The sequence below is a fragment of the Armigeres subalbatus genome, chromosome 3 (genome assembly GCF_024139115.2).
Source record: "Armigeres subalbatus isolate Guangzhou_Male chromosome 3, GZ_Asu_2, whole genome shotgun sequence".
Lineage (NCBI taxonomy): Eukaryota > Metazoa > Arthropoda > Insecta > Diptera > Culicidae > Armigeres > Armigeres subalbatus.
The window spans coordinates 16,956,510-16,979,428 of record NC_085141.1 but is presented as its reverse complement, the minus strand read 5'-3'; the positions used below and the strand labels follow the sequence as shown (position 1 = coordinate 16,979,428).

The 22,919-nt window shown below is 45.0% G+C and overlaps 1 protein-coding gene across 6 annotated transcripts in view; it reads right to left on the bottom strand.

The window, feature by feature from the left end:
- LOC134223105 (homeobox protein cut) overlaps window positions 1-22,919 on the bottom strand; it is a 716,360-nt gene that overhangs the window by 52,677 nt on the left and 640,764 nt on the right. For 2 of the 6 annotated variants that reach the window (XM_062702239.1, XM_062702240.1), the window contains exon 1: window positions 3,150-3,680. The exons of 3 other annotated variants lie outside the window; for them this stretch is intronic. In XM_062702239.1, the coding sequence (XP_062558223.1) occupies window positions 3,150-3,218 (69 nt within the window). In that variant the 5' untranslated portion in view covers window positions 3,219-3,680. Of the gene's footprint in view, window positions 1-3,149; window positions 3,681-22,919 lie in introns of those variants that run through there. One more of the 6 variants, XM_062702242.1, reaches the window with a different exon arrangement.

The following is a 22,919-nucleotide window of genomic DNA, read 5'->3' as shown; positions in this document are numbered from 1 at the left end:
TGTGAATTGCGACATCTGTTAGGCCCGCGTATTTCTTCTGTGGATTCTAATTTCTTGAGTGGGTCAAACATCGGTTGCTTAATATCGCATCACTGTTGGTAGAAAATGTTGCTTCACGATTGAGGATGGGGAAATTTTCCAAAAAATATAATGGAACAAGCTCACTCATTCGTTAATTTTTCATCTTTATCTTTTCATTTTATTATTTTGCTTTCCCGAATTGCCTGGCCGAAATTGAACTTTTTTTGTAACGCACTTTATGGAGAAAAAAAATTCGCTCAAAAACAGTAGATTTTCTTTTTGTTCATTTTTTCATTTTGTTCAGTTTTGTTGTTTGCTCTACATTTTTATTTATTTTATTTATTTCGTTGACACTAATTCTCACTCAAACTCAACTTGTTTTAATTTATTTTAACTTTGAAAAATCACACAAGGTAACTGTTTCCATTCCCATCTCACGTTAAAAATTCACCTCATCTTAAAGCAAAATAATGAAACGTCAATTTCATCACTTCCTTTTGCTAACGTGAGTGCTCACTGCCAAAAAACAGGAACAAAGAAACAAATCGAACTGCTTTTTATTTCTTTTATTTTAATAGGATGAATATATAAACTATGAGATGAAGATTAGGAACAGTAACCTTACACACTAACTTTTTCTATTTAGAGCTCGGCAAAATTGGGCACCGCTGTAGCTCAGTAAATTTCAAAACTGAATTTCGGCAGAAAATTTCGTTTATTACTGATTCTCAGCGAAATATTTGCCGTATCTCAGCAACCGAAACGTCACTTTTACTGAGATCTCGGCAGAAATCATGTTTGCTGAAACTCGGCGGTGCCCATCTCGGGAAAATAAACAAAAAGTGCTGAGATCTCGGCGAAAAAAAATAAGTGTGTACATAATATACAAAATTGTCGTCGGACATTTATTTATTACGATCATTTTCAAATATCGAAAAATCCTTCGAAGTACAAAATCGTATGTTGGGAGAATTTTCCAAATTGGATTTATTTTCCTTTCGAGAGTTGTTTCCCATTTAGGCATTTCCTATCCACAAAAAAATGTCAGATTACGTATTCTTAATTTTTCAAAATAAGGTAAAAAATTAAAGACTACACACGTTTGATGCTTCCAGTGAGCATTTCGCTCTTTGAAGAAAGCACCGTGCTAGCACCACAATGCAACGTCCATTGTCTCTGCCGAACATTTTTTTCTTACGAAAAGTTTTGCGACTGAGGTGAGAAATTAAATCCACACTCCACGGCACAATGCGATTGTATGGCTGTCGACACCAACAACACGGCCACGAAGCCCACAAAATACTCAAATACAAAACACTCGAATGTTTTGTTCGAGTGGAACTAAATACAGTGCACTCATTTTTTTGTTTTTCTTTAAATTAGATGTAATTACTATGAACAGATTTATACTAGTCCAAGAAATTTTTCCACTTTTCCAAAACTTCTGGCGTTTTCACGTATTGATAAAAAGTCCCACTTTGGTTAAAAAACATGAATTCACTTTTGAAATACACCATTGCTTAAAATTCGCCAATACACATACATTTTAAAACCGTTCCACAATATTAAATACTTAGTATACGAGAAAGGCAAAAAGATAAAAAATATCACTATCACATTTCTTTAATTTCACCAATCCTTCAAATTTGATCAAACTATTATTTCCAACTATTAGATATCTTTCTCACAACTGTAATCAACAATCAAGCTATACAGCTAGTTGAGAATGACCTAGATTGGTACCCACTTTGCCAAGAGCAACTGCTCATTTTACTTATCATAACGCTTGGCCCAGATGTTGTTCCATGTGGGTCAAAGGGCAAATATATCTATTTCAAAACTGCTCGCATTGTGGCACACTGAACACACATTATTGTTTTTTTTTTCACTTTTTGTTTTGCTAATTACTTGTGTTTACAAATATTCGAACGAAATTCGAAAATTACTCAAAAAATTCTAAATACAATTTTTAAATTCGTCAAAACAAAATTATCACGAGACAACATCCAGTTGCAGTTCGAACTCTTTTTCCAACCTTCAAAAACGTCCCACAAATTTCACTTCAGTTCATCACATCACTCTTCCCTGCCACCAGGAGATTCACTTCCATCGATCAAATCTCCCATAAAGCACCAGCACTACTCGAACCAGAAGAGTAAAAAAAACTCCCCCTTCTCGAACGCTCATCCCGAAGCCATTTAAAATTTCCACTAATGATTCGAAAACCCTTTTCTTCCAGAACCGGGAACGATATGTAAAAAAAAAAGTGGCATTCAAATGAAAAATTGAATTCAAAGACATCCTCATCCAGCGAGGAGCAGACTAACTCCAACCGGATGTCATAAATTATTGCACCGAACCGAATTCGGTCCCCGGGCTGCAGCACCAAGAATCAACCCAGTAATGCATATATGCATATAAATCCAATAATAATGACAAAAACCGATCTGGACTCATCGCGCACAGCGAGCTAGCGAGCGAGCGAAACACAAACGAATACGACAGTTGAAAACAAGAAACAAAACGAAAAAAGTTGCCTCATTTAAGAATCCAATCCTCCCGGAAAAAGGGGTTATGCCGCGCTGCAGCACTGCTGCTGGCTGGAGGAAAAATCAACGTTTGGAAGTGACATGAACGAACGAACCGATCCGAACGCCCGGCTCAACTGCACGGGAAAATGCGTAATGACAGTCGGGAGGAAAAATGAATTATTGTTGCGAGTATGCACCATTTCTTCGCGTTCTTTTGCGCACACAATTTGATACGAATATTGCAATACACTCCCGGTCTGCCGGGAATTTCTTGATACAGTTTTTCCTCGATCCAAATTGGTTGCTTTTTTTTTGTTATTATTTCTTCTGCTGTTTACATTACTTGCGGTACTGGGACTGGTGGTGGGGCACCAGAAGTGGGGGCAAACAAATTCGCATCAAGTGCAGCATAATTCAGCGTAACTGCAGCACTGCGCGAGCTCCCTTCGACGGTGCGTTGGAAGGGTAATTGATTTATGTGTGCAGTTTTAAAGTAACATAAATTATTTTTCTAAACAAGGCCAAACCGAACGGGAGCCGGTTGGGCCTACGTGGGTACGTGAGTCTGTCACATTTTTGCTTTCCAGGAATCCGTACCTCCATGTCGGGTTTGTCGTCCCCTTCCACTGGAGTCGCCACTTCTTCGGTGGGCCGTGCAAAAATCATTCGCCAGCCGCACGGTATCACTGCCTCTTCTTTTGTTGCTGCTGCACTGCACTTCCCACTACACTATTTTTGCGATGATCGTCGCTTGCTGCTCTTTGCTGTTCTCTTCGTACGATCACCTTCGTCTTCTGGTTGGCATCGATTCACTTTATCACAAAACCGACCGACACGACCCGCGTGTTCGCGATTGCACTTGTTCCCAACCTTCCGTCACACTGCTTCTTCTGGCTTCGTGCTCGAGCGAGCCTCGGAAGACATCGCCGCCTGCATTCACTATTACAAACTATCTTCGCTAGGAGCGCTCAACAGTCGAACCGGCGAACTAACGTTTTTTATTATTTTTTTTGTTATGTTGCTGCTGTTGTGTGCTCTTTAGTTGCTCAAACGGTGCTTGATTCTTCTCACTTTGCTTTCGGAACCGGACCGGGAGAAGCGTGATCGCAGTAGGCGCAACCACTATCGTTACTGAGGAGTGGTGTTTATCTTCGATGCGTCAGAACCCTCCTTTCTGCCGCTGCTGCTGGTTGCTCTTGTTTGTTGCGTCTCTCAGGCGGCCGACTGTCGATGTATTGTGAACCGTACGCTGGTTGATGATGAACGACGGGCAAAGCTAGCGAGAGAAAGATAGGGAGAGCACCGAACCGGTGTGTGTGGTGTGGAGAAGGAGGAGTGCTGGTGCGCGGACGCACGCATACTGTGCATTGTTGTTGGCCCGAGAGGGTCGTAAAGTTTGATTTGGAGTGTGAGAGAGATCGAACCCAAAACGGGATGATTAGTTCGAATGAAGATGAGGGGATTAATTGTGGTGGTATTGGTGATTGAGTGATGAAGAAAACGGCCGTGAGTTATTGAGTTGCACTTTGAGCGACTGTCACCCATTCTCTCTGAGATCTGAGCAGCAGTTCGATCGTGTGAGATTCCGAAGAGTGATCAAGCGACTCAGGAGCTCGATCAAAATTCGAGGGGGACGTATGCAACTCTCGCTCCTTTTCATTCTTTCTTTTTTCTCGAGAAGTCATTCGTCGTTGTCGATGTGATGGATAGTAAAAATACCGGACCAGGATCGAGACGAATCAAAGATTGAGAGAAAGTAATAAAAGAGGCAATGATTGCGGCTAGAATCAAAATGGAGTTTGGAGGTTGTTCGGCTGGCGTTCCGGGAAATCGCGATCGTTAAGACGGCACAAGTTGAAGCTAAAGCAACATCAGCTTCTCGGAAATTGGAGCGTTCTATGGAAAGCAGGTTGGTGGTTGGTCGACATCTGTCTATCTACCAAGTTTATTTTTTTACATCGAAAGAGGTGAAGAGGTGAATATCCATAAAATGGTCGAGAGGATTGATACAGAAACCATATTTTCCCAGTAATGAAAGCCGTAAATCAAAGTCAATTCGAGAAATAATTAAACTTTTTTTCCACCGCTGCGTGGTAAACGACACGACCGCCATTAAAATTTATTTAAACCGAGAGCAGAACTTGTCACCGGCGTGCGGGCTAACGAGATGGGGCATAAATTAATAAAGATCTCTTACGGCGTCAGTTGATTAACGCTGACGATGACGATGACGCTGGAGGGAATCGCACATATTAATGGACAAAAATCGTGACAATTATTCCAGCCCAAGGAACCGAAAAAAAGTTCGGCTCCTTCAATGTCATTGCTCTTCGGTTCCAGATAAAAAGAGCAGAAACCTAAAGCGGTTGCATAACTCCGACAGTGGATCGGCTTCACACGGCTCAAGTTTTTTTGTAAACGGATCATCGCAGTCGGCGATGGAGACAACGCTTCTTGGAATTGTGTTAACATGGCAACCAACCGCACGTACCTGCGTGTGTCTGTGTGTATGTGTCCGTATGTGCGCACACAAATATACCTTATGGGTAATTAAAATTATTACCAGAGAAACATTATCGCATGTTTTGTGCGCAATGATCGCGCCTCGATATGATGATGACGACGGCGGCCAACCAACGAACGACGATGAAGCTGGAGACGAGCGTTTTGCCATCGCCGTCAGAAGGGGCCTTCATGGTTCGCCGTTCGTGGCCGGTAATTTAATAAGTACAATCGTTAAAAGTCAATTAAAACTGCTTGGAATGAGCGCCGTGAATGGCCGTTTTGCAGTTGTCATGGTGATAAAAGGTGTTTACTTTGTGCGTATTATCATCGAACAGGTCACTTTCGGTGGGACAGAATATGAATCGGTTGGTCTTGAAAACTTGGGGATTGAAATTGTTCCGGTATAGTACTGAAAAGATGTTCAGTTCAGACTGCATCGTAGGGCACCGAAATCCGGTCAGCATCGAAACCCCCCACCTCTTGAAATTTAAAAGGGGTTTTGGCCCAAAACCCAAAACTTGTGGGTAAATGATTATAATTTGTTTTATCTTGATAATATATTTAACAGTGAGATTTTTGGCCATTCAAAAGAAAAGTAGGCTTTGAAATTAAAACAACACAAGTCAAAACCAAATCGCAACCCAGCAAACGCGGAGTTCCAGGAGCCATTTGTTCGTGTGTTAACCAAAATTGTACCAAAAATAGCTGCAAATAGCAAATCGCAATGAATAAAGTAATATTGGTGGAATATAAATCAAAGACATCGTTTTTCAAGGTATGTATTGTGCTATTTACAGTGGTAGTCTACGCAATTGATATGCTTTAATCAAAATATTTAAAAACCCGAGTAGCACAATTTAGACCAATTTGGTTGCAGCAACTTATATATGACTGGATTTGGTCATACATAAGTCACATCTACTCGTTTATGTCAAGTGTGCTGCTTGGGAAATAGCTAGATGAATTTCGAAAAATTCCCAGGAGAAAGAAAAATTCTTGAAAATTTAACAAAAAAAAAAAAAGAAATAAAGAAAAAAAAGAAATTTCAGGGAAATTAGAAAAATATTTTATGGTGAAATATAAAAGTCACTGAAATTAAAAAGGTTTTTCTTCGGTAGAGAAGTGATTTTTTGTAATTTCGTTTGTTCTTTTCAGAAACTGCAGGAAATTTAAACATTCGATCAGAAAGATTTGCCTTGGAAATTGAGAAGAATTTTCTTAAATAATTCAGAACCATTCAGTGGGTCTTGAAAAACAAAAATCCAGGGAAAACAAATATTCTGGAAATTTTAAAACGGTTTTCCAGAATTTTATCTGGAAATTAACTTTCCTTTGCAATTCAGAAAAAAAAATCTTCAAAATTCAGAAGGATTTTAACATTCTAATGAATTTTCTTTTAAAAATAGAATAAGAAAAAGGGTATGAGTGATTGAATAGATGCAGAAGAGAGTTTTTCGGGGAAATGTCTCATAGCCGAAAGCCATTTTGGCAGAACGATACATTTGGCCGAAAGTCATCTAGCCGAATGTGCCTACGGCCGAAAATGCCGTTTAGCCGAAATCGTTGTTTGGCCGATAAAGTCGTTTGGCTGGATTTCTCATTTGACAGAAAGGGAATGGCCCAACCGGTTAAGTGAATGGCCGAACGGGTTATGTGATCGAAAATGTCGTTTATTTGAACAGGCCATATTGCCGGAAAAGTCGCTTGGCCGAACAAAATGTCGTTTTTCCAAAAATGTCATTTTTCATTACTCAGTTATCATTTCTCACACACGCGTTATCACTCATTTCTCACTCCATAATTTTTACATTCACTATTGTTCGGCCAAACTAAATTTTGGTCATATGACCTGTTTGGCAAAACGATGAATTTTATCGGCGATAACGATAAATTAACGGTTAAGATCGAAGTGGGCCGCGATAAAGATAGGATGCAATTTTGTTTGCTCCCTTACTTCCGTCAATTTTTCCATCGGATTTAAAAAAAAATTTGATTTGAAAAGCTTGTAAAGTGAAAGAGTGTAAAGTAATGTAAAGGTGGCTTTCGGCGCAGTTCCAGGGAGGAGGAGGTTACCGCCGTCAATCCGAAGAATAAAGGAAGGCCTTTTCGTGAAGTCTTTCTCGATGTCTCAAAGGAGTATGCAAAGTTTGATGTGCCATAAGCCCCGATAGCAGAGCAACGTTCAAGCATATAGAAGCATGATGGCGTTGCTAGGTGTGGCTAGGCGGTGACACAAAGGACCAACATACAGATGGATCCAAGGATCGTGGGTATCCAATGACGTGGGTTGGCGTGTCCTCGGATATCAGATTTGAGAACCATACATGTGAGCTGACGGTAGGTCAATTCATGTCAGTGTGAGGTAAGTAGTTTTGGGGAACACGGAAATGGTGAGTACACCTTCTGTCTTACCATTTTATGCAGTGCAGCATATGCCAATTCAAACAAAATCTCACAAAATCGGGTGAGGATATTTCTGCGTTTATATATTTACATTGATGTTCACATCTTAGGTATAAGCCATAATAACTTTGTTTCGGTAGTAGTGTATGGTTCCGTTAATGCAAATACCGCACCCGAAGTAGGTGATTCATAAAATGTAAACTTGTATACCTTCTCTCAAATTGATATAGCTCAATTTGTACCAATTATGTTTTAATGTTTTTAAGTACGATAGAAAAATCTCATATTTTATAAATTTGTTTATGCATCATATGAAAATGTGGCAGCATCATACACTTTGCGTTAGTTTTTATGTGTAAGAATGTAAATATTCTCTTTTTACTGTGTTTTAATTTTTTTTGTTACACATATATTTTTTATTTTTTACTTTTTTTGCTTTTACAAGTCATCAATTGTAACAGAGGTCGGATTTTTTTCTTTTTTGGAAGGGATGTTGGTTTTGATGCACATAGTTGGGTTTGCCATTGGAGGGTGTTTTTTATGAGGTGTGCGAGGGAGAGTTCGGCTGCCGGTGGGACTTGAACCCGCACTATTCCATTAAGAACACGGACGTATTACCAATTATACAACAGCTGCCCTTGCGAGAAAGCTGTCCCATAACCAGCTAATAACGGTGGCATATGAGTCAATTCCCCGTATCCATCGAATCCTACTTTAGCAATATTTCACATCTTTTCTCTCTACCCAACTATGTGTATCGAAATTGAACAACAGTCGATCGCGTTTGAATCACAAACATGTGCTTCTGCCTGTCGTATTGAGGCGGGTTTGCTCCTGCTACGACAATAGAGGCTTGTTTGCAGCCATGTGATCATTTATCCATCCACTTAGAATTCATTTGTTGATCAAAATCATTATCATATCAGGGGGGAAGGGAAATTTAATTTCTTTTTGCTCTTTTTTCGTTTCAGAGAGCGAGCAAAGGCGCTTAAACCTAGGCTATTAGCCAGGGCAAGGCTAATACCTTCGCCCCATCCGAGGAAAATCATCGGCAAGGATAATGGAGTGACATAAATTTCTTAGCAAAGTCACTCTCAACGTATTTCCACAAATGTTCTATCATTTGCTTATAATGATACTCCTAAACCACATACCCTACCCACCATCCAATTCCTTGACATCTATGAGGGCGTCGGTGAGTCGCTGGCCTCTCGTTAAGTAGATGTCATATCATCATTTCCTTCTCTTTCCTAGTAACGGAGAAGATGAGCGTGGCCGGCAATGGTGGCTTTCATGTTTTATCATTTTGGACCCCAATTGATTTCCATTGAATCCCAAATGGAAATCCATAAGCAATTGGGGTAAGAAAGGTAAAGAATGTACATGACAACTATCAGTATGCAATCTACGAAATACTCCGTTACAACGCAACGCAACGCAACGCAACGCAACGCAACCTGTTTGGCAAAACGACATTTTCGGCCAAATAACCCTTTCTGTCAAACGATCCTTTCGACCAAATGTCCTAATCGGCAAAACGACATTTTCGGCCATATGACCCGTTCGGCCGAATGACTTACGGCCAGATGGGTTTGAGCCTAATTATATATTCTGCCAAACAACATTCGGATGATTAAGATGAAAAATTCTCCCGTTTAATATAAATTTCTGATCATGATTCAAGATTATATTTTGTTAATTTCAAATTCAGAAAACATGATTCAAATTACATTATTCAGAGTTTGTGCCAGGAACTGAATAATCAGATTTGAAAATATTGTACGAATCAGAACATCGCTCCATATTTCGGAAACAAAAATCGACTCGTTAATGAAGTTATGCTTCGTTCCCCGTCGATCAAAAATTCCGAAGCTGAGAACAATTCCAGCTCCGAACATCGAACCGTTACGAACGGCAGCAAAACTTTCCGCCACGGTTCCCCATGTATAGATTTCTATAATTTATTTTATAATTGATATGCAAATGCCAACCGCTGGCGCTGCTGTTGAGGTTGTCGACGCGTTCCGGAAGTTGCCCGATGGAAAACAATCGAGCGTCGCCGTTGAACAGCTCATCGCCTTCACCCGAGAAAAGTAATTTTCAATTCAATTCCTCTCCATCGAGTGGAAGGGTGGGGAGGGGGTTATGTTCCACTTCTTGCCCCACTTCAATCCTCTTTCGAAACGAAACGAAACGAAATCATCATCCCAGCGCACACAATCGGAGAAGCACATTTAATTTTCTAATGAAAAATATAAACAAAAATCCGTATGGATTTCGCAATGAACGAAAGAGCACTGAAAGGATCGTGGTTTTCCCCCTTGCGGAACCCTTCCTCACGTACCCGATCCGTTCCGTTGGAGATATCAAATGCGAAATCTACATATCTATGGATCTCGAAAACGTTCTCTCGCTGGCTGTCCTATGTCGGTGGTGGGTAGTTTGGCGCGCGGATCGTAACAGGGGCGACACCGTTTCCGTTTAAGGGTATGCGATATGGAAGCTTTTGAAATGGAACCAAACCATATGCGAAATGTCAAGCCTATTTAATGGTGGTTTCTTTTAGTAATGAAACCACAATGATTTATAATTTCGTGACCTTCAGTTAGATTTAATATTCAATATTTATCTACTGTATAACTCTGTAAATCTATTGTAAACATGCTACATTATGATCTCATATTTCCATATCGATTATAATCATTCCGTAGAACTGTTCCCTTGCCTGGTTCTATGACCATTTGCTTGGTGAAAGACTTAAACTAATTTCACAAATAATGAACTCGGACTCGGAGTTGAACTGTAGAATACAAAATAATTCGAAATACCGCATGTCCTCACAATCCAGAGATGCTACTCCTGCCACGCCACCGCTGAACAGTTTCCTGAAATACTGCTGCGATGCTGTATGGAAACCTCATTCATATATTTATTATATAAAATAATCAAACGACACACAGAACGATCCCGATCCGGTTGTTGTTCTGTGACGACGGCGACGACGATTCCATTGCGATACGCCGATGGTGGGGGAGAAAAGGATGAAATTGGAAAAAAGCAGCTTCCAGCGCTAAAACAATGGGCAATATACAAATGAGACCGGGTGAATCTGTGGGCGATTGGGAAAAGCGAAGGAGGAGTGCCGAGGAAAATATGACAAACAATCAAACACACTCGAAATATGTACATCGAGAGCCGGGAGTCTTTGTGTCACTTCATCCCTCGGAGGTTTTTCCCGGCTGGCACCGAGATGGGAACGAACGCGTGGTTCGATTTTTAATCATTTTCCTTCTCATCTTGGCCCGATCCGGCATGTGAAACGACGACGCCAGAGGGCCCATCCATCGCATGTGTCAGCATTAAAAGCAAAGGGTTATTATTCCCGAATTCAAATGAAAAATCAAACCCCTTCCACCCCGCACCCAGCGCCTTTGACGATGACGACGATGAGCGGGCCTCGAAAAAGGTTAATTTGTGGGGTTGTTCGAGAAAAAATCGACAGCAAAGACGATTCGTCCTGGCTCACATACACACACGCTCACACGCATCAAAAGTCGTAATTCGTAATAATAAACATAAAAAGTCACTCACTCATTTCAATAATATCGTCCCTTTTTTCCTGGCATGCTGAACCCTTTCGTCGGGATTGCCTCCCCCCCCCCCTAACGACGAGAAGCATCAACGAGCATGTGTGTGGTGCCCTACTGATGCCGAAACCGAGACACGGAACCGACCGGAACGGCAGAAGCCTTTATCTTCGGAGAGTCAGCCAGCAACGCACCCACCTCATCGCCGCCACCCCACACTTGGCCCAATTAATAACAGAAATTTGAATATATAATTCATGTCAGCCAAAAATTGATGGAAAATTTCGGCTGATGGGAGCGAATTTTTCTCGGGCGCGGACTGATGAACCCTTTTTCCTCTGGCTCGGTCCCGGTGCCATGACGGGCGGAAAAGCCCGCACATGTGGAAACGGCTCCCGGAACGTAAATTTGCTTCACTGACTTTCCAAGGGGACGCCACCACCGTTCTGGAGCTGATGTAGGAGGATTTTTCCATTTTTTTCGACGATTAAGTCGAGGTTTGACTGATGTATGGTCCCACCGGAGCGTGAATTCGATCATACTTTTAGAAATGGAACGGTGACCCAGTTTTTTGTTGTTTCAATAGCTTATGTGAATGTGAGTGAGCAATAATATTTTTCAAAATATGGTTTAAAACAGGTTCCACTTGTCTTATGTTTATTGCAAATTCAATTCGCCGTATGATTATATATTTTTAAATTTAATTAGATTTTTTGCTTTTACGAAACCGTGGGAGGTCAATAATTATTTTTCAAGTATTTTTTATGGAACTTTTATGCGATCATTGGCAGTAACAGCCCGCGACAATGCAAGAACAGTGATGAATCTACGTCCAGCTTAATAAATTACTTGACCCAGGCTTCGCGAGAACTATCATAACTTCAACTTGTTGGCGCTTCGTTAGTGGATTGTAGTGTCATAGAAGGTTCACCGCTCAACAACACCAATAACATCGACTCTGCGCGCGAGGAGGTACGATCAGCGATCGACCCCTCGGACGAGGTACGTGTTAAACGTTTGCTTATTAAGGGTGAGTACTTGATATTGATCCCGATGTCGAAAAACCGACATCGGTAATAATTCAAAAGCGTGCTTACGCTTCAAGAATCCAGCAAGAATCGAACAATGAATCTTTTTTTCAATCCTAGCATCCCATCTCAGCCAACTGTGATTGATTTGCAAATTTGTGCACATTTGCTTTGTTAAGGTGAAGGTGGATTGAATACCCAAACAAAGCTTTGAAAGTATTGGTACAATAAACACTGTCATAAACTGTATCCGAGTGTCCTCCAAAAGCCGATTTGAACAAAAACTGGCGAAATGCTGGCGAAAAGAGAACCCACAAAGCTGAAAGCAACATTCCAGAGACATCATTGAACGAAAACCGCACCTTAGGAAAGATCCATTGACTACGTAACGCAGCGGTTCTCAAAGCTGGGGTACATGTACCCCTGGGGGTACCTTCGTTGGCCCTAGGGAGTACCTCGAACAAAATTGCGCAATGGCGGATGTATTGGATTTCCAATAAAAACTTTTTTTTTATTCCAAAACTTTGTGTTGTACATAACGTGCTGTACATTAATTACTGACCCCCACGTAAATCAAAGACTTTTGAATCCTGTGCACCCCAAGCAGTACAATGTGAAGGGTTGTGGGACAAACGATCATAAGAAAAAAACGTCGAATGAACAAATTTTATCAATCTTCAATGTAATCTACCTGATCGAGACAAAATATTGGATAATATGCTTCTGAACTAAAATGAAGAATCTGAATGTTCGAAAGCCTCCAGTTGAGAGACATGAAGGCTCGGAAGCCTCCTTTCAAGAGGCTCGGAAGCCTCCTTTCAAGAGGCTCGGAAGCCTCCTTTCAAGAGGCTCGGAAGCCTCCTTTCAAGAGGCTCGGAAGCCTCCTTTCAAGAGGCTCGGAAGCCTCCTTTCAAGAGGCTCGGAAGCCTCCTTTCAAGAGGCTCAGAAGCCTCCTTTCAAGAGGCTCAGAAGCCTCCTTTCAAGAGGCTCAGGAAGCCTCCTTTCAAGAGGCCTGGAAGCCTCCTTTCAAGAGGCTCGGAAGCCTCCTTTCAAGAGGCTCAGCCTCCTTTCAAGAGGCCTCAGAAGCCTCCTTTCAAGAGGCTCAAGCCTCCTTTCAAGAGGCTGGAAGCCTCCTTTCAAGAGGCTCAGGAAGCCTCCTTTCAAGAGGCTCAAGCCTCCTTTCAAGAGGCCTCAGAAGCCTCCTTTCAAGAGGCTCAGAAGCCTCCTTTCAAGAGGCTCAGAAGCCTCCTTTCAAGAGGCTCAAGCCTCCTTTCAAGAGGCTCAAGCCTCCTTTCAAGAGGCTCAGAAGCCTCCTTCAAGAGGCCTCAGAGCCTCCTTTCAAGAGGCTCAGGCCTCCTTTCAAGAGGCTCAGAAGCCTCCTTTCAAGAGGCCTGAAGCCTCCTTTCAAGAGGCTCAGAAGCCTCCTTTCAAGAGGCTCAGAAGCCTCCTTTCAAGAGGCTCAGGCCTCCTTTCAAGAGGTTTGGAAGCCTCCTTTCAAGAGGCTCAAGCCTCCTTTCAAGAGGCTCAGGAAGCCTCCTTTCAAGAGGCTCAGGAAGCCTCCTTTCAAGAGGCTCAGGCCTCCTTCCAAGAGGCTCAGGAAGCCTCTTCAAGAGGCTCAAGCCTCCTTTCCAAGAGGCTCGGAAGCCTCCTTCCAAGAGGCTCAGGAAGCCTCTTTCAAGAGGCTCGGAAGCCTCCTTTCAAGAGGCTCAGAAGCCTCCTTTCAAGAGGCTCAGAAGCCGCCTTTCAAGAGGTTTGGAAGCCTCCTTTCAAGAGGCTCAGAAGCCTCCTTCAAGAGGCTCAGAGCCTCTTTCAAGAGGCTCAGAAGCCTCCTTTCAAGAGGCTCAGAGCCTCCTTCAAGAGGCTCAAGCCTCTTTCAAGAGGCTCAGAAGCCTCTTTCAAGAGGCTCAGAAGCCTCCTTTCAAGAGGCTCCAGCCTCCTTTCAAGAGGCTCAGGAAGCCTCCTTTCAAGAGGCTCCAGGCCTCCTTTCAAGAGGCTCAGAGCCTCCTTTCAAGAGGCTCCAGCCTCCTTTCAAGAGGCTCAGAAGCCTCCTTTCAAGAGGCCTCAAGCCTCCTTTCAAGAGGCTCAGAAGCCTCCTTTCAAGAGGCTCGGAAGCCTCCTTTCAAGAGGCTCAGAGCCTCCTTTCAAGAGGCTCAGAAGCCTCCTTTCAAGAGGCCTGGAAGCCTCCTTTCAAGAGGCTCAGAGCCTCCTTTCAAGAGGCTCGGAAGCCTCCTTTCAAGAGGCTCAGAAGCCTCCTTTCAAGAGGCCTCAGAAGCCTCCTTTCAAGAGGCTCAAGCCTCCTTTCAAGAGGCTCAGAAGCCTCCTTTCAAGAGCTGGAAGCCTCCTTTCAAGAGGCTCAGAGCCTCCTTTCAAGAGGCCTGAAGCCTCCTTTCAAGAGGCTCCCGGAAGCCTCCTTTCAAGAGCTCGGAAGCCTCCTTTCAAGAGGCTCAGAGCCTCCTTCAAGAGGCTCAGAAGCCTCCTTTCAAGAGGCTCAAGCCTCCTTTCAAGAGGCTCAGAAGCCTCCTTTCAAGAGGCCTGGAAGCCTCCTTTCAAGAGGCTCAGGAAGCCTCCTTTCAAGAGGCTCAGAAGCCTCCTTTCAAGAGGCTCGGAAGCCTCCTTCCAAGAGGCTCAGAAGCCTCCTTTTCAAGAGGCTCAGAAGCCTCCTTTCAAGAGGCTCAGGAAGCCTCCTTCCAAGAGGCTCAGAAGCCTCTTTCAAGAGGCTCAGGCCTCTTTCAAGAGGCCCGGAAGCCTCCTTTCAAGAGGCTCAGAAGCCTCCTTTCAAGAGGCTCAGGCCTCCTTTCAAGAGGTTTGGAAGCCTCCTTTCAAGAGGCTCAGGAAGCCTCCTTTCAAGAGGCTCAGGAAGCCTCCTTCCAAGAGGCTCAGAAGCCTCCTTCCAAGAGGCTCAGAAGCCTCCTTCCAAGAGGCTCAGGAAGCCTCCTTTCAAGAGGCTCAGGCCTCCTTCCAAGAGGCTCAGAAGCCTCTTTCAAGAGGCTCAGAGCCTCTTTCAAGAGGCTCAGGAAGCCTCCTTTCAAGAGGCTCAGAGCCTCCTTTCAAGAGGCTCAGGAAGCCTCCTTTCAAGAGGCTCAGAAGCCTCCTTTCAAGAGGCTCAGGCCTCCTTTCAAGAGGCTCAGAAGCCTCCTTTCAAGAGGCTCGGAAGCCTCCTTTCAAGAGGCTCAGAAGCCTCCTTCAAGAGGCTCAGAGCCTCCTTTCAAGAGGCTCCAAGCCTCCTTTCAAGAGGCTCAGAAGCCTCCTTTCAAGAGGCCTGGAAACCTCCTTCCAAGAGACTCAGGAAGCCTCCTTTCAAGAGGCTCAGAAGCCTCCTTTCAAGAGGCTCAGGCCTCCTTTCAAGAGGCTCAGGAAGCCTCCTTTCAAGAGGCTCAGAAGCCTCCTTTCAAGAGGCTCAGAAGCCTCCTTTCCAGAGGCTCGGAAGCCTCCTTTCAAGAGGCTCGGAAGCCTCCTTTCAAGAGGCTCGGAAGCCTCCTTTCAAGAGGCTCGGAAGCCTCCTTTCAAGATGCTCGGAAGCCTCCTTTCAAGAGGCTCGGAAGCTTCCTTTCAAGAGGCTCGGAAGCCTCCTTTCAAGAGGCTGAGAAGCCTGCTTTCAAGACGCTCGAAAGCCTCATTTCAAGAGGTTCAGGAGCCTCCGTTCAACAGGGTCAGAAGCTTACTTTCAAGAGGCTCGGAAGCCTCCTTTCAAGAGGTGGGGAAGCGTGCTTTCAAGAGGATCGGAAGCCTCTTTCAACAGGCCTGGAAGCCTCCTTTCAAGAGGCTCAGGAAGCCTCAAGAGGCTGGAAGCCTCCTTTCAAGAGAGTCAGAACCCTCCTTCCAAGATGCTCGGAAGCCTTATTTCAAGAGGCTTGGAACCTCCTTTCAAGGGGTCAGAACCCTCCTTCCAAGATGCTCGGAAGCCTTATTTCAAGAGGCTTGGAAGCCTTATTTCAAGAGGCATGAAAGCCTCTTTTCAAGAGGTTTGGAAACCTTCTTTCAAGAGGCTCGGAAACCTCCTTCCAAGAAGCTCGGAAGCCTCCTTCCAAGAGGCCTCAGAGCCTCCTTTCAACAGGCCCGGAAGCCTTCTTTCGAGAGGCCCGGAAGCCTCCTTTCAAGAGGCTCGGAAGCCTCCTTTCAAGAGGCTTGGAAGCCTCCTTTCAAGAGACTTGGAAGCCTCCTTTCAAGAGGCTTGGAAGCCTCCTTTCAAGAGGCTTGGAAGCCTCCTTTCAAGAGGCTTGGAAGCCTCATTTCAAGAGGCTTGGAAGCCTCCTTTCAAGAGGCTCCTTTCAAGAGGCTCGGAAGCCTCCTTTCAAGAGGCTCGGAAGCCTCCTTTCAAGAGGCTCGGAAGCCTCCTTTCAAGAGGCTCGGAAGCGAGATGTCTCGCTACTAACTTCTCTCTTCTCACAGTGAGAAGTGAGAAATGAGGAGTGGGAAGTAAGATGTGTCAATAATCACTCCTCACTTTTTACTTCTAACTGTAAAAAGTGAAAAGTGAGAAATGAGAAGTGAGTAGTGAGACGTTTCACTTCTCACTCCTCATTTCTCACCTCTCACTGTGAAAAATAAACCGTGAAACTAACTAAATTTACTGTGAAAAATGAGTAGTGCAACGGCTGTCCTGTTCGGCCAAATGTCCATTTTGGTCAAATGTTCATTCCGACCAATTGTCCTTTTCGGCCAAACATCGTTTCCGGCCAAATGTCCTATTCTGCCAAATGACCTATTCGGCCATATCTTCAATTCAACCAAAAATCCTATTCGGTCAAATGTCCTATTCGGCCAAATGACCTTTCGGCCAAATGACCTTTCGGCCAAATGTCCAACTCGGCTAAATGTACAATTCGGCTAAATTTCCAATTCGACCAAATGACCAGTTCGGCCAAATGACCTATTCGGCCAAATGTCCAATTCGGCTAAATGTCCAATCCAGCCAAATGTCCAATTCGGCCAAATGACCAGTTCGGCCAAATGTCCTATTCGGCCAAATGACCTATTCGGCCAAATGTCCAATTCGGCCAAATGTCGACTTCAGCTAAATGTCCAATTCGGCCAAATGTCCAATTTCGGCCAAATGACTTCCGGCTTGATAGTCTGTTCGGCTGAATGGTATTCGACCGAACAGCCTCCGGTCTAATGACCTTCTCCATTTGGAATATGTATTCTCTACCCAAAGGAAATAATTATAATGAGGTTAGGTGGTTAGGTGGTACTAGGGTTACATTTCAATCCCCTATTTACAGATGAGGGGACATTTGGTTTGCGAGACCATTTTATAGCGAAGAATTATGATAATAAAAGTTTTTCTTCTACAACTTTTTAATATTAATCTTAGCGTGTAAAACAAACCAAACTATCAAAAAGCTAAGGTTTTAAGCTTTGAAATGGTATATAAAACCTTATATTTGGAGAAAAATTGACTTCATAACATACAAATCAAAGTAAGGAATGATTTTTTATTTTCATCAGCTTTTTTTACTTTGCCAGCCCATATCTTTTGACTGAATAAACACAATATTTTCCGATTCTCTTATATAGGGTATATACTTTCATATGATATATAAATTAAACAAATTGGAGATAGTAAATTTTTCGATTAATGGCCACCCTTTTCCCCATAGTGCAACGCTAGGTGGATTAATTTGTTTTTTTTTTGCATTCGAATACCTAGAAAATAATATTCATTGTTGATTATAAATAAGTTCGTTGATAGAATTTGTGTACAATTCTGAATTCTGGAACTTTGAAAACCTTAGTGGTTTTATAAAACCAAAAGTAAGAACCGCAATAAATTCCGCATTTTAATATTTGATTCCGGTAACAAAATTTCGACGTCGCCGGAACCCACCGCTAATGGCAATCCTTCGGACGACTTCGAAGCTGCCATTTATCTTCCGACCTAGCCGATTAAAAAGCACCCCCGGCGGCCCCGTCGTCACTGGGCCCATCTTGGCTTATCGACAGCGATATCGCCCAACTTTTGCCAATAATCCATCAATCAAGCAAAAACTTTAGTCGTTTGATCCTTCGCCGGCTTTGATGAGCAACCGTCGTGGTGGAGTTGGGGGCCCGAATTTGTTCCATCCGTGTTTCACTGCGATGGCAACTTCAGAACTCGGTCGGAAAGGCCCACGTTTTTCCAATATTTAATCAATATAATTGCTCTGGGACGGGACTGACACTGCCGTGTTGTCGTCGTCGCCGTACGTCGTCATCATCTTTAAAGCCATGTCGAATCCGGAAAACTCCAAGAAGGATGTTCCGTGTTCAGGCAAAAAGCTAATTATAAATTCTATATTTGCTAGGAAAATTATCTTTTTCCTCGATTTGAGGCTGACGGTGGGTGGAGGTGCAGGGAAATTTATGTCGCTGCGTGCCTGTTTGTCGAAAGGATAAGTGTAGGAGCTGCTCTTCCTCGTTCGCTTCTCTAATTCCAACCAGCTGCCTTTTTCGATTGAGCAGAGAAAGGGGTAACCAAGCTGCTGCTCTTCCCGAAAGATAAAAGCACAGCATTAATCCCAATGTCATTGATTTCTGATGGTGGTGCGTCTCTTCCTCGGTCCACCTCCCCCTGGTTTTGGGAAAATTTCGGGAAATTCCACCGGGATGACACGAGATGCAAATTTTCGAGCTGACAACCGGTAGTGTGGGGGTGGCATTCAGTGCTGAGATGTGGTTCACCCCTTTTTTCGGCAATCGGGGTTTTTAAAATTTTCCGTTCTGCTCCGAGTTCCAGCAACTGGCGATGGCTCTGCTTCAGTTTGATGTATATAATATTTAATTTACGTTCCTTAATCCCATTCCACATGCATCACAGTCGAGTTGAAAGCAGCAAAGAGCATTGGCTGAATCTAATACAACACAAATACACGCCGGTAGTTGCAAAGGTGTACCTAGCGGAGGGGTTGATGGGGGCATCCTTCCATCTTGCCACGAGTATTTATGTTGAACCACTCTTTTTATAATGAGTGGATTATTTCTACCTAATAATTTTATATATTCTTTCGTGTTTTGTCATAACTATTTGTCAATGACGAAGTGCCTTCAATGAAAAATATCCTCAGCAAAATGGAATCCTAAACGTTTGTCATGTGTTTGTGATAAACAAACGAAAGCGTCACCATTTACTGTAATTGTTCAAACAACTACAGAACCGTCTGACCCGCTTGAGGATGAAATCCTTGCTACGTCCGCCACCACTCGTCGTCGACTGCAGTGTGGCAGCAACGGCTTCAGCAGAGACATAATTAAGTCCTTTTCATTCCAAAGTCGTCGGAAGCGAGGGAGCTACATGCTTCTTCAAGTGGTTCAACTCTTTGCCGAAAAATCAGCTACAATACAGAAGCGGAATTGTTGGCGCAATACACAACAATGGAAAGAGATACATCTTTTCGGATGCCTGATGAGGGACTGACTCGTCGTCGTCGTCGTCGTCGATAAATACACAAACACAAACTCAGAAAGGCAGACAGAATCCGGGATCCCGCATCATCTTTTGCCTTTGGAAAAATGAAAAATTTCCAAATTTACCAATATATTCCATCATCATCCTTTGGCGTTTCGGGGATGCCGAAGGGGTTGGACCCAGGAGCAGAGGACCCCCCACCCCCACGTCATTTGGATGACAGCCCAGAAGAACGAAGAGGAATTATAAATCTAAATCCTAAATTAATGCCAGAGTGGAGTCGGTGGGTGTTCATCCAGCTGGAAACCGAGAGGCGGAAGGCTTAAGGGACGACGTGTGCGACAAGGATCGCTTCACTTGTGTTGTTTCTGCCTTTGTGCCGTCATCTTCGCCACCATTGCAGGACAAAACATACACACCGCACAAAACGAAACAACAGCCACGCCACCAGCATCAGAGTCAGCACCAGCGAGCAAAAGATGTCGCCAACCCTGGCCCCGCAGCGTTTTTCAGGGACCCGGATGGGTCTGGTTTTTGGATGCGGATCGATTCATATAGATCCATCTCGCCAGTCTGCGATATCTGTTCGAGAGTGGGGTGGGACGAAATGGGGCGAAGGATTCCCGGAAGGGAAGGGTTGGCTTGAGTGACAATTACTGGCTTCTGGCGGGGCATGTTTGATGGAAGATGATTTTCGATCCAAATGATTCAAGCGAGTTGAAGCGACTACTGAATGTAGTGGGGCAGAGTTGGTTGAAAGCAGACTTCAATCCTAACGTAGTCGAATCGAGTCAAGTATAAGAATCTGAAATGTTCTTACTGGAAAATACGTCGAAATATATCTGTCAAGTTGACATTGAATAGAAAGTTAAGGGACGATTGCCAAATGATGCAAGAAAGCATATGTGAAAAAAACGCTACACTAGATCTAATAACTGGACCAGTACCCTTGGGGTTACCTACACTGGCTACAGGGTAGCTCGGACAAGAACGCTTAATGGCGGATGTATTCCAATGAAAAAAAAAAACTATTAATGAAATTCTGGTAATTTCAAGAAGCTCGGAAGTATTTTTTCATGAATCTCGGAAGCCTCCTTTCAAGAGGCTCGGAAGCTTCTTTCCAAGAGGCTCGGAAGCCTCCTTCCAAGAGGCTCGGAAGCCTCCTTCCAAGAGGCTCGGAAGCCTCCTTCCAAGAGGCTCGGAAGCCTCCTTCCAAGAGGCTCGGAAGCCTCCTTCCAAAAGGGCTCGGAAGCCTCCTTCCAAAAGGGCTCGGAAGCCTCCTTCCAAAAGGGCTCGGAAGCCTCCTTCCAAAAGGGCTCGGAAGCCTCCTTCCAAAAGGGCTCGGAAGCCTCCTTCCAAAAGGGCTCGGAAGCCTCCTTCCAAAAGGGCTCGGAAGCCTCCTTCCAAAAGGGCTCGGAAGCCTCCTTCCAAGAGGCTCGGAAGCCTCCTTCCAAAAGGGCTCGGAAGCCTCCTTTCAAAAGGGCTCGGAAGCCTCTTCCCAAAAGGGCTCAGAAGCCTCCTTCCAAAAGGGCTCGGAAGCCTCCTTCCAAAAAAGCTCGGAAGCCTCCTTCCAAAAGGGCTCTGAAGCCTCCTTCCAAAGGGCTCAAGCCTCCTTCCAAAAGGGCTCAAGCCTCCTTCCAAAAGGCTCAAAGCCTCCTTCCAAAGGGCTCAGAAGCCTCCTTCCAAAAGGGCTGGAAGCCTCCTTCCAAAAGGGCTCGAAGCCTCCTTCCAAAAGGGCCTGGAAGCCTCCTTCCAAAAGGGCTCAAGCCTCCTTCCAAAGGGCTCAGAAGCCTCCTTCCAAAGGGCTCAGCCTCCTTCCAAAAGGGCTCGGAATCTTCCTTCTAAAAGGGCTCGGAAGCCTCCTTCCAAAAGGGCTCGGAAGCCTCCTTCCAAAAGGGCTCGGAAGCCTCCTTCCAAAAGGGCTCGGAAGCCTCCTTCCAAAAGGGCTCGGAAGCCTCCTTCCAAAAGGGCTCGGAAGCCTCCTTCCAAAAGGGCTCGGAAGCCTCCTTCCAAAAGGGCTCGGAAGCCTCCTTCCAAAAGGGCTCGGAAGCCTCCTTCCAAAAGGGCTCGGAAGCCTCCTTCCAAAAGGGCTCGGAAGCCTCCTTCCAAAAGGGCTCGGAAGCCTCCTTCCAAAGGGGCTCGGAAGCCTCCTTCCAAAAGGGCTCGGAAGCCTCCTTCCAAAAGGGCTCGGAAGCCTCCTTCCAAAAGGGCTCGGAAGCCTCCTTCCAAAAGGGCTCGGAAGCCTCCTTCCAAAAGGGCTCGGAAGCCTCCTTCCAAAAGGGCTCGGAAGCCTCCTTCCAAGAGGCTCGGAAGCCTCCTTCCAAAAAGGGCTCAGAAGCCTCCCTCCAAGAGGCTCGGAAGCCTCCTTCCAAAAGGGCTTGGAAGCCTACTTCCAAGAGGCTCGGAAGCCTCCTTCCAAATGGGCTCGGGAGCCTCCTTCCAAGAGGCTCGGAAGCCTCCTTCCAAAAGGGCTCGGAAGCCTCCTTCCAAAAGGGCTCGGAAGCCTCCTTCCAAGAGGCTCGGAAGCCTCCTTCCAAAAGGGCTCGGAAGCCTCCTTCCAAAAGGGCTCGGAAGCCTCCTTCCAAAAGGGCTCGGAAGCCTCCTTCCAAAAGGGCTCGGAAGCCTCCTTCCAAAAGGGCTCGGAAGCCTCCTTCCAAAAGGGCTCGGAAGCCTCCTTCCAAAAGGGCTCGGAAGCCTCCTTCCAAAAGGGCTCGGAAGCCTCCTTCCAAGAGGCTCGGAAGCCTCCTTCCAAGAGGCTCGGAAGCCTCCTTCCAAGAGGCTCGGAAGCCTCCTTCCAAGAGGCTCGGAGGCCTCCTTCCAAGAGGCTCGGAAGCCTCCTTCCAAGAGGCTCGGAAGCCTCCTTCCAAGAGGCTCGGAAGCCTCCTTCCAAGAGGCTCGGAAGCCTCCTTCCAAGAGGCTCGGAAGCCTCCTTCCAAGAGGCTCGGAAGCCTCCTTCCAAGAGGCTCGGAAGCCTCCTTCCAAGAGGCTTGGAAGTCTCCTTCCAAAAGGCTCGGAAGCCTCCTTCCAAGAGGCTCGGAAGCCTCCTTCCAAGAGGCTCAGAGCCTCCTTTCAAGAGGCTCAGAAGCCTCCTTCCAAGAGGCTCAGAAGCCTCCTTCCAAGAGGCTCAGAAGCCTCCTTCCAAGAGGCTCAGAAGCCTCCTTCCAAGAGGCTCAGGCCTCCTTCCAAGAGGCTCTGGAAGCCTCCTTCCAAGAGGCTCAGAAGCCTCCTTCCAAGAGGCTCGGAAGCCTCCTTCCAAGAGGCTCGGAAGCCTCCTTCCAAGAGGCTCGGAAGCCTCCTTCCAAGAGGCTCGGAAGCCTCCTTCCAAGAGGCTCGGAAGCCTCCTTCCAAGAGGCTCGGAAGCCTCCTTCCAAGAGGCTCCAAAACCTCCTTCCAAGAGGCTCGGAAGCCTCCTTTCAAGAGGCTCGGAAGCCTCCGTCCATGAGGCTCGGAAGCCTCCTTC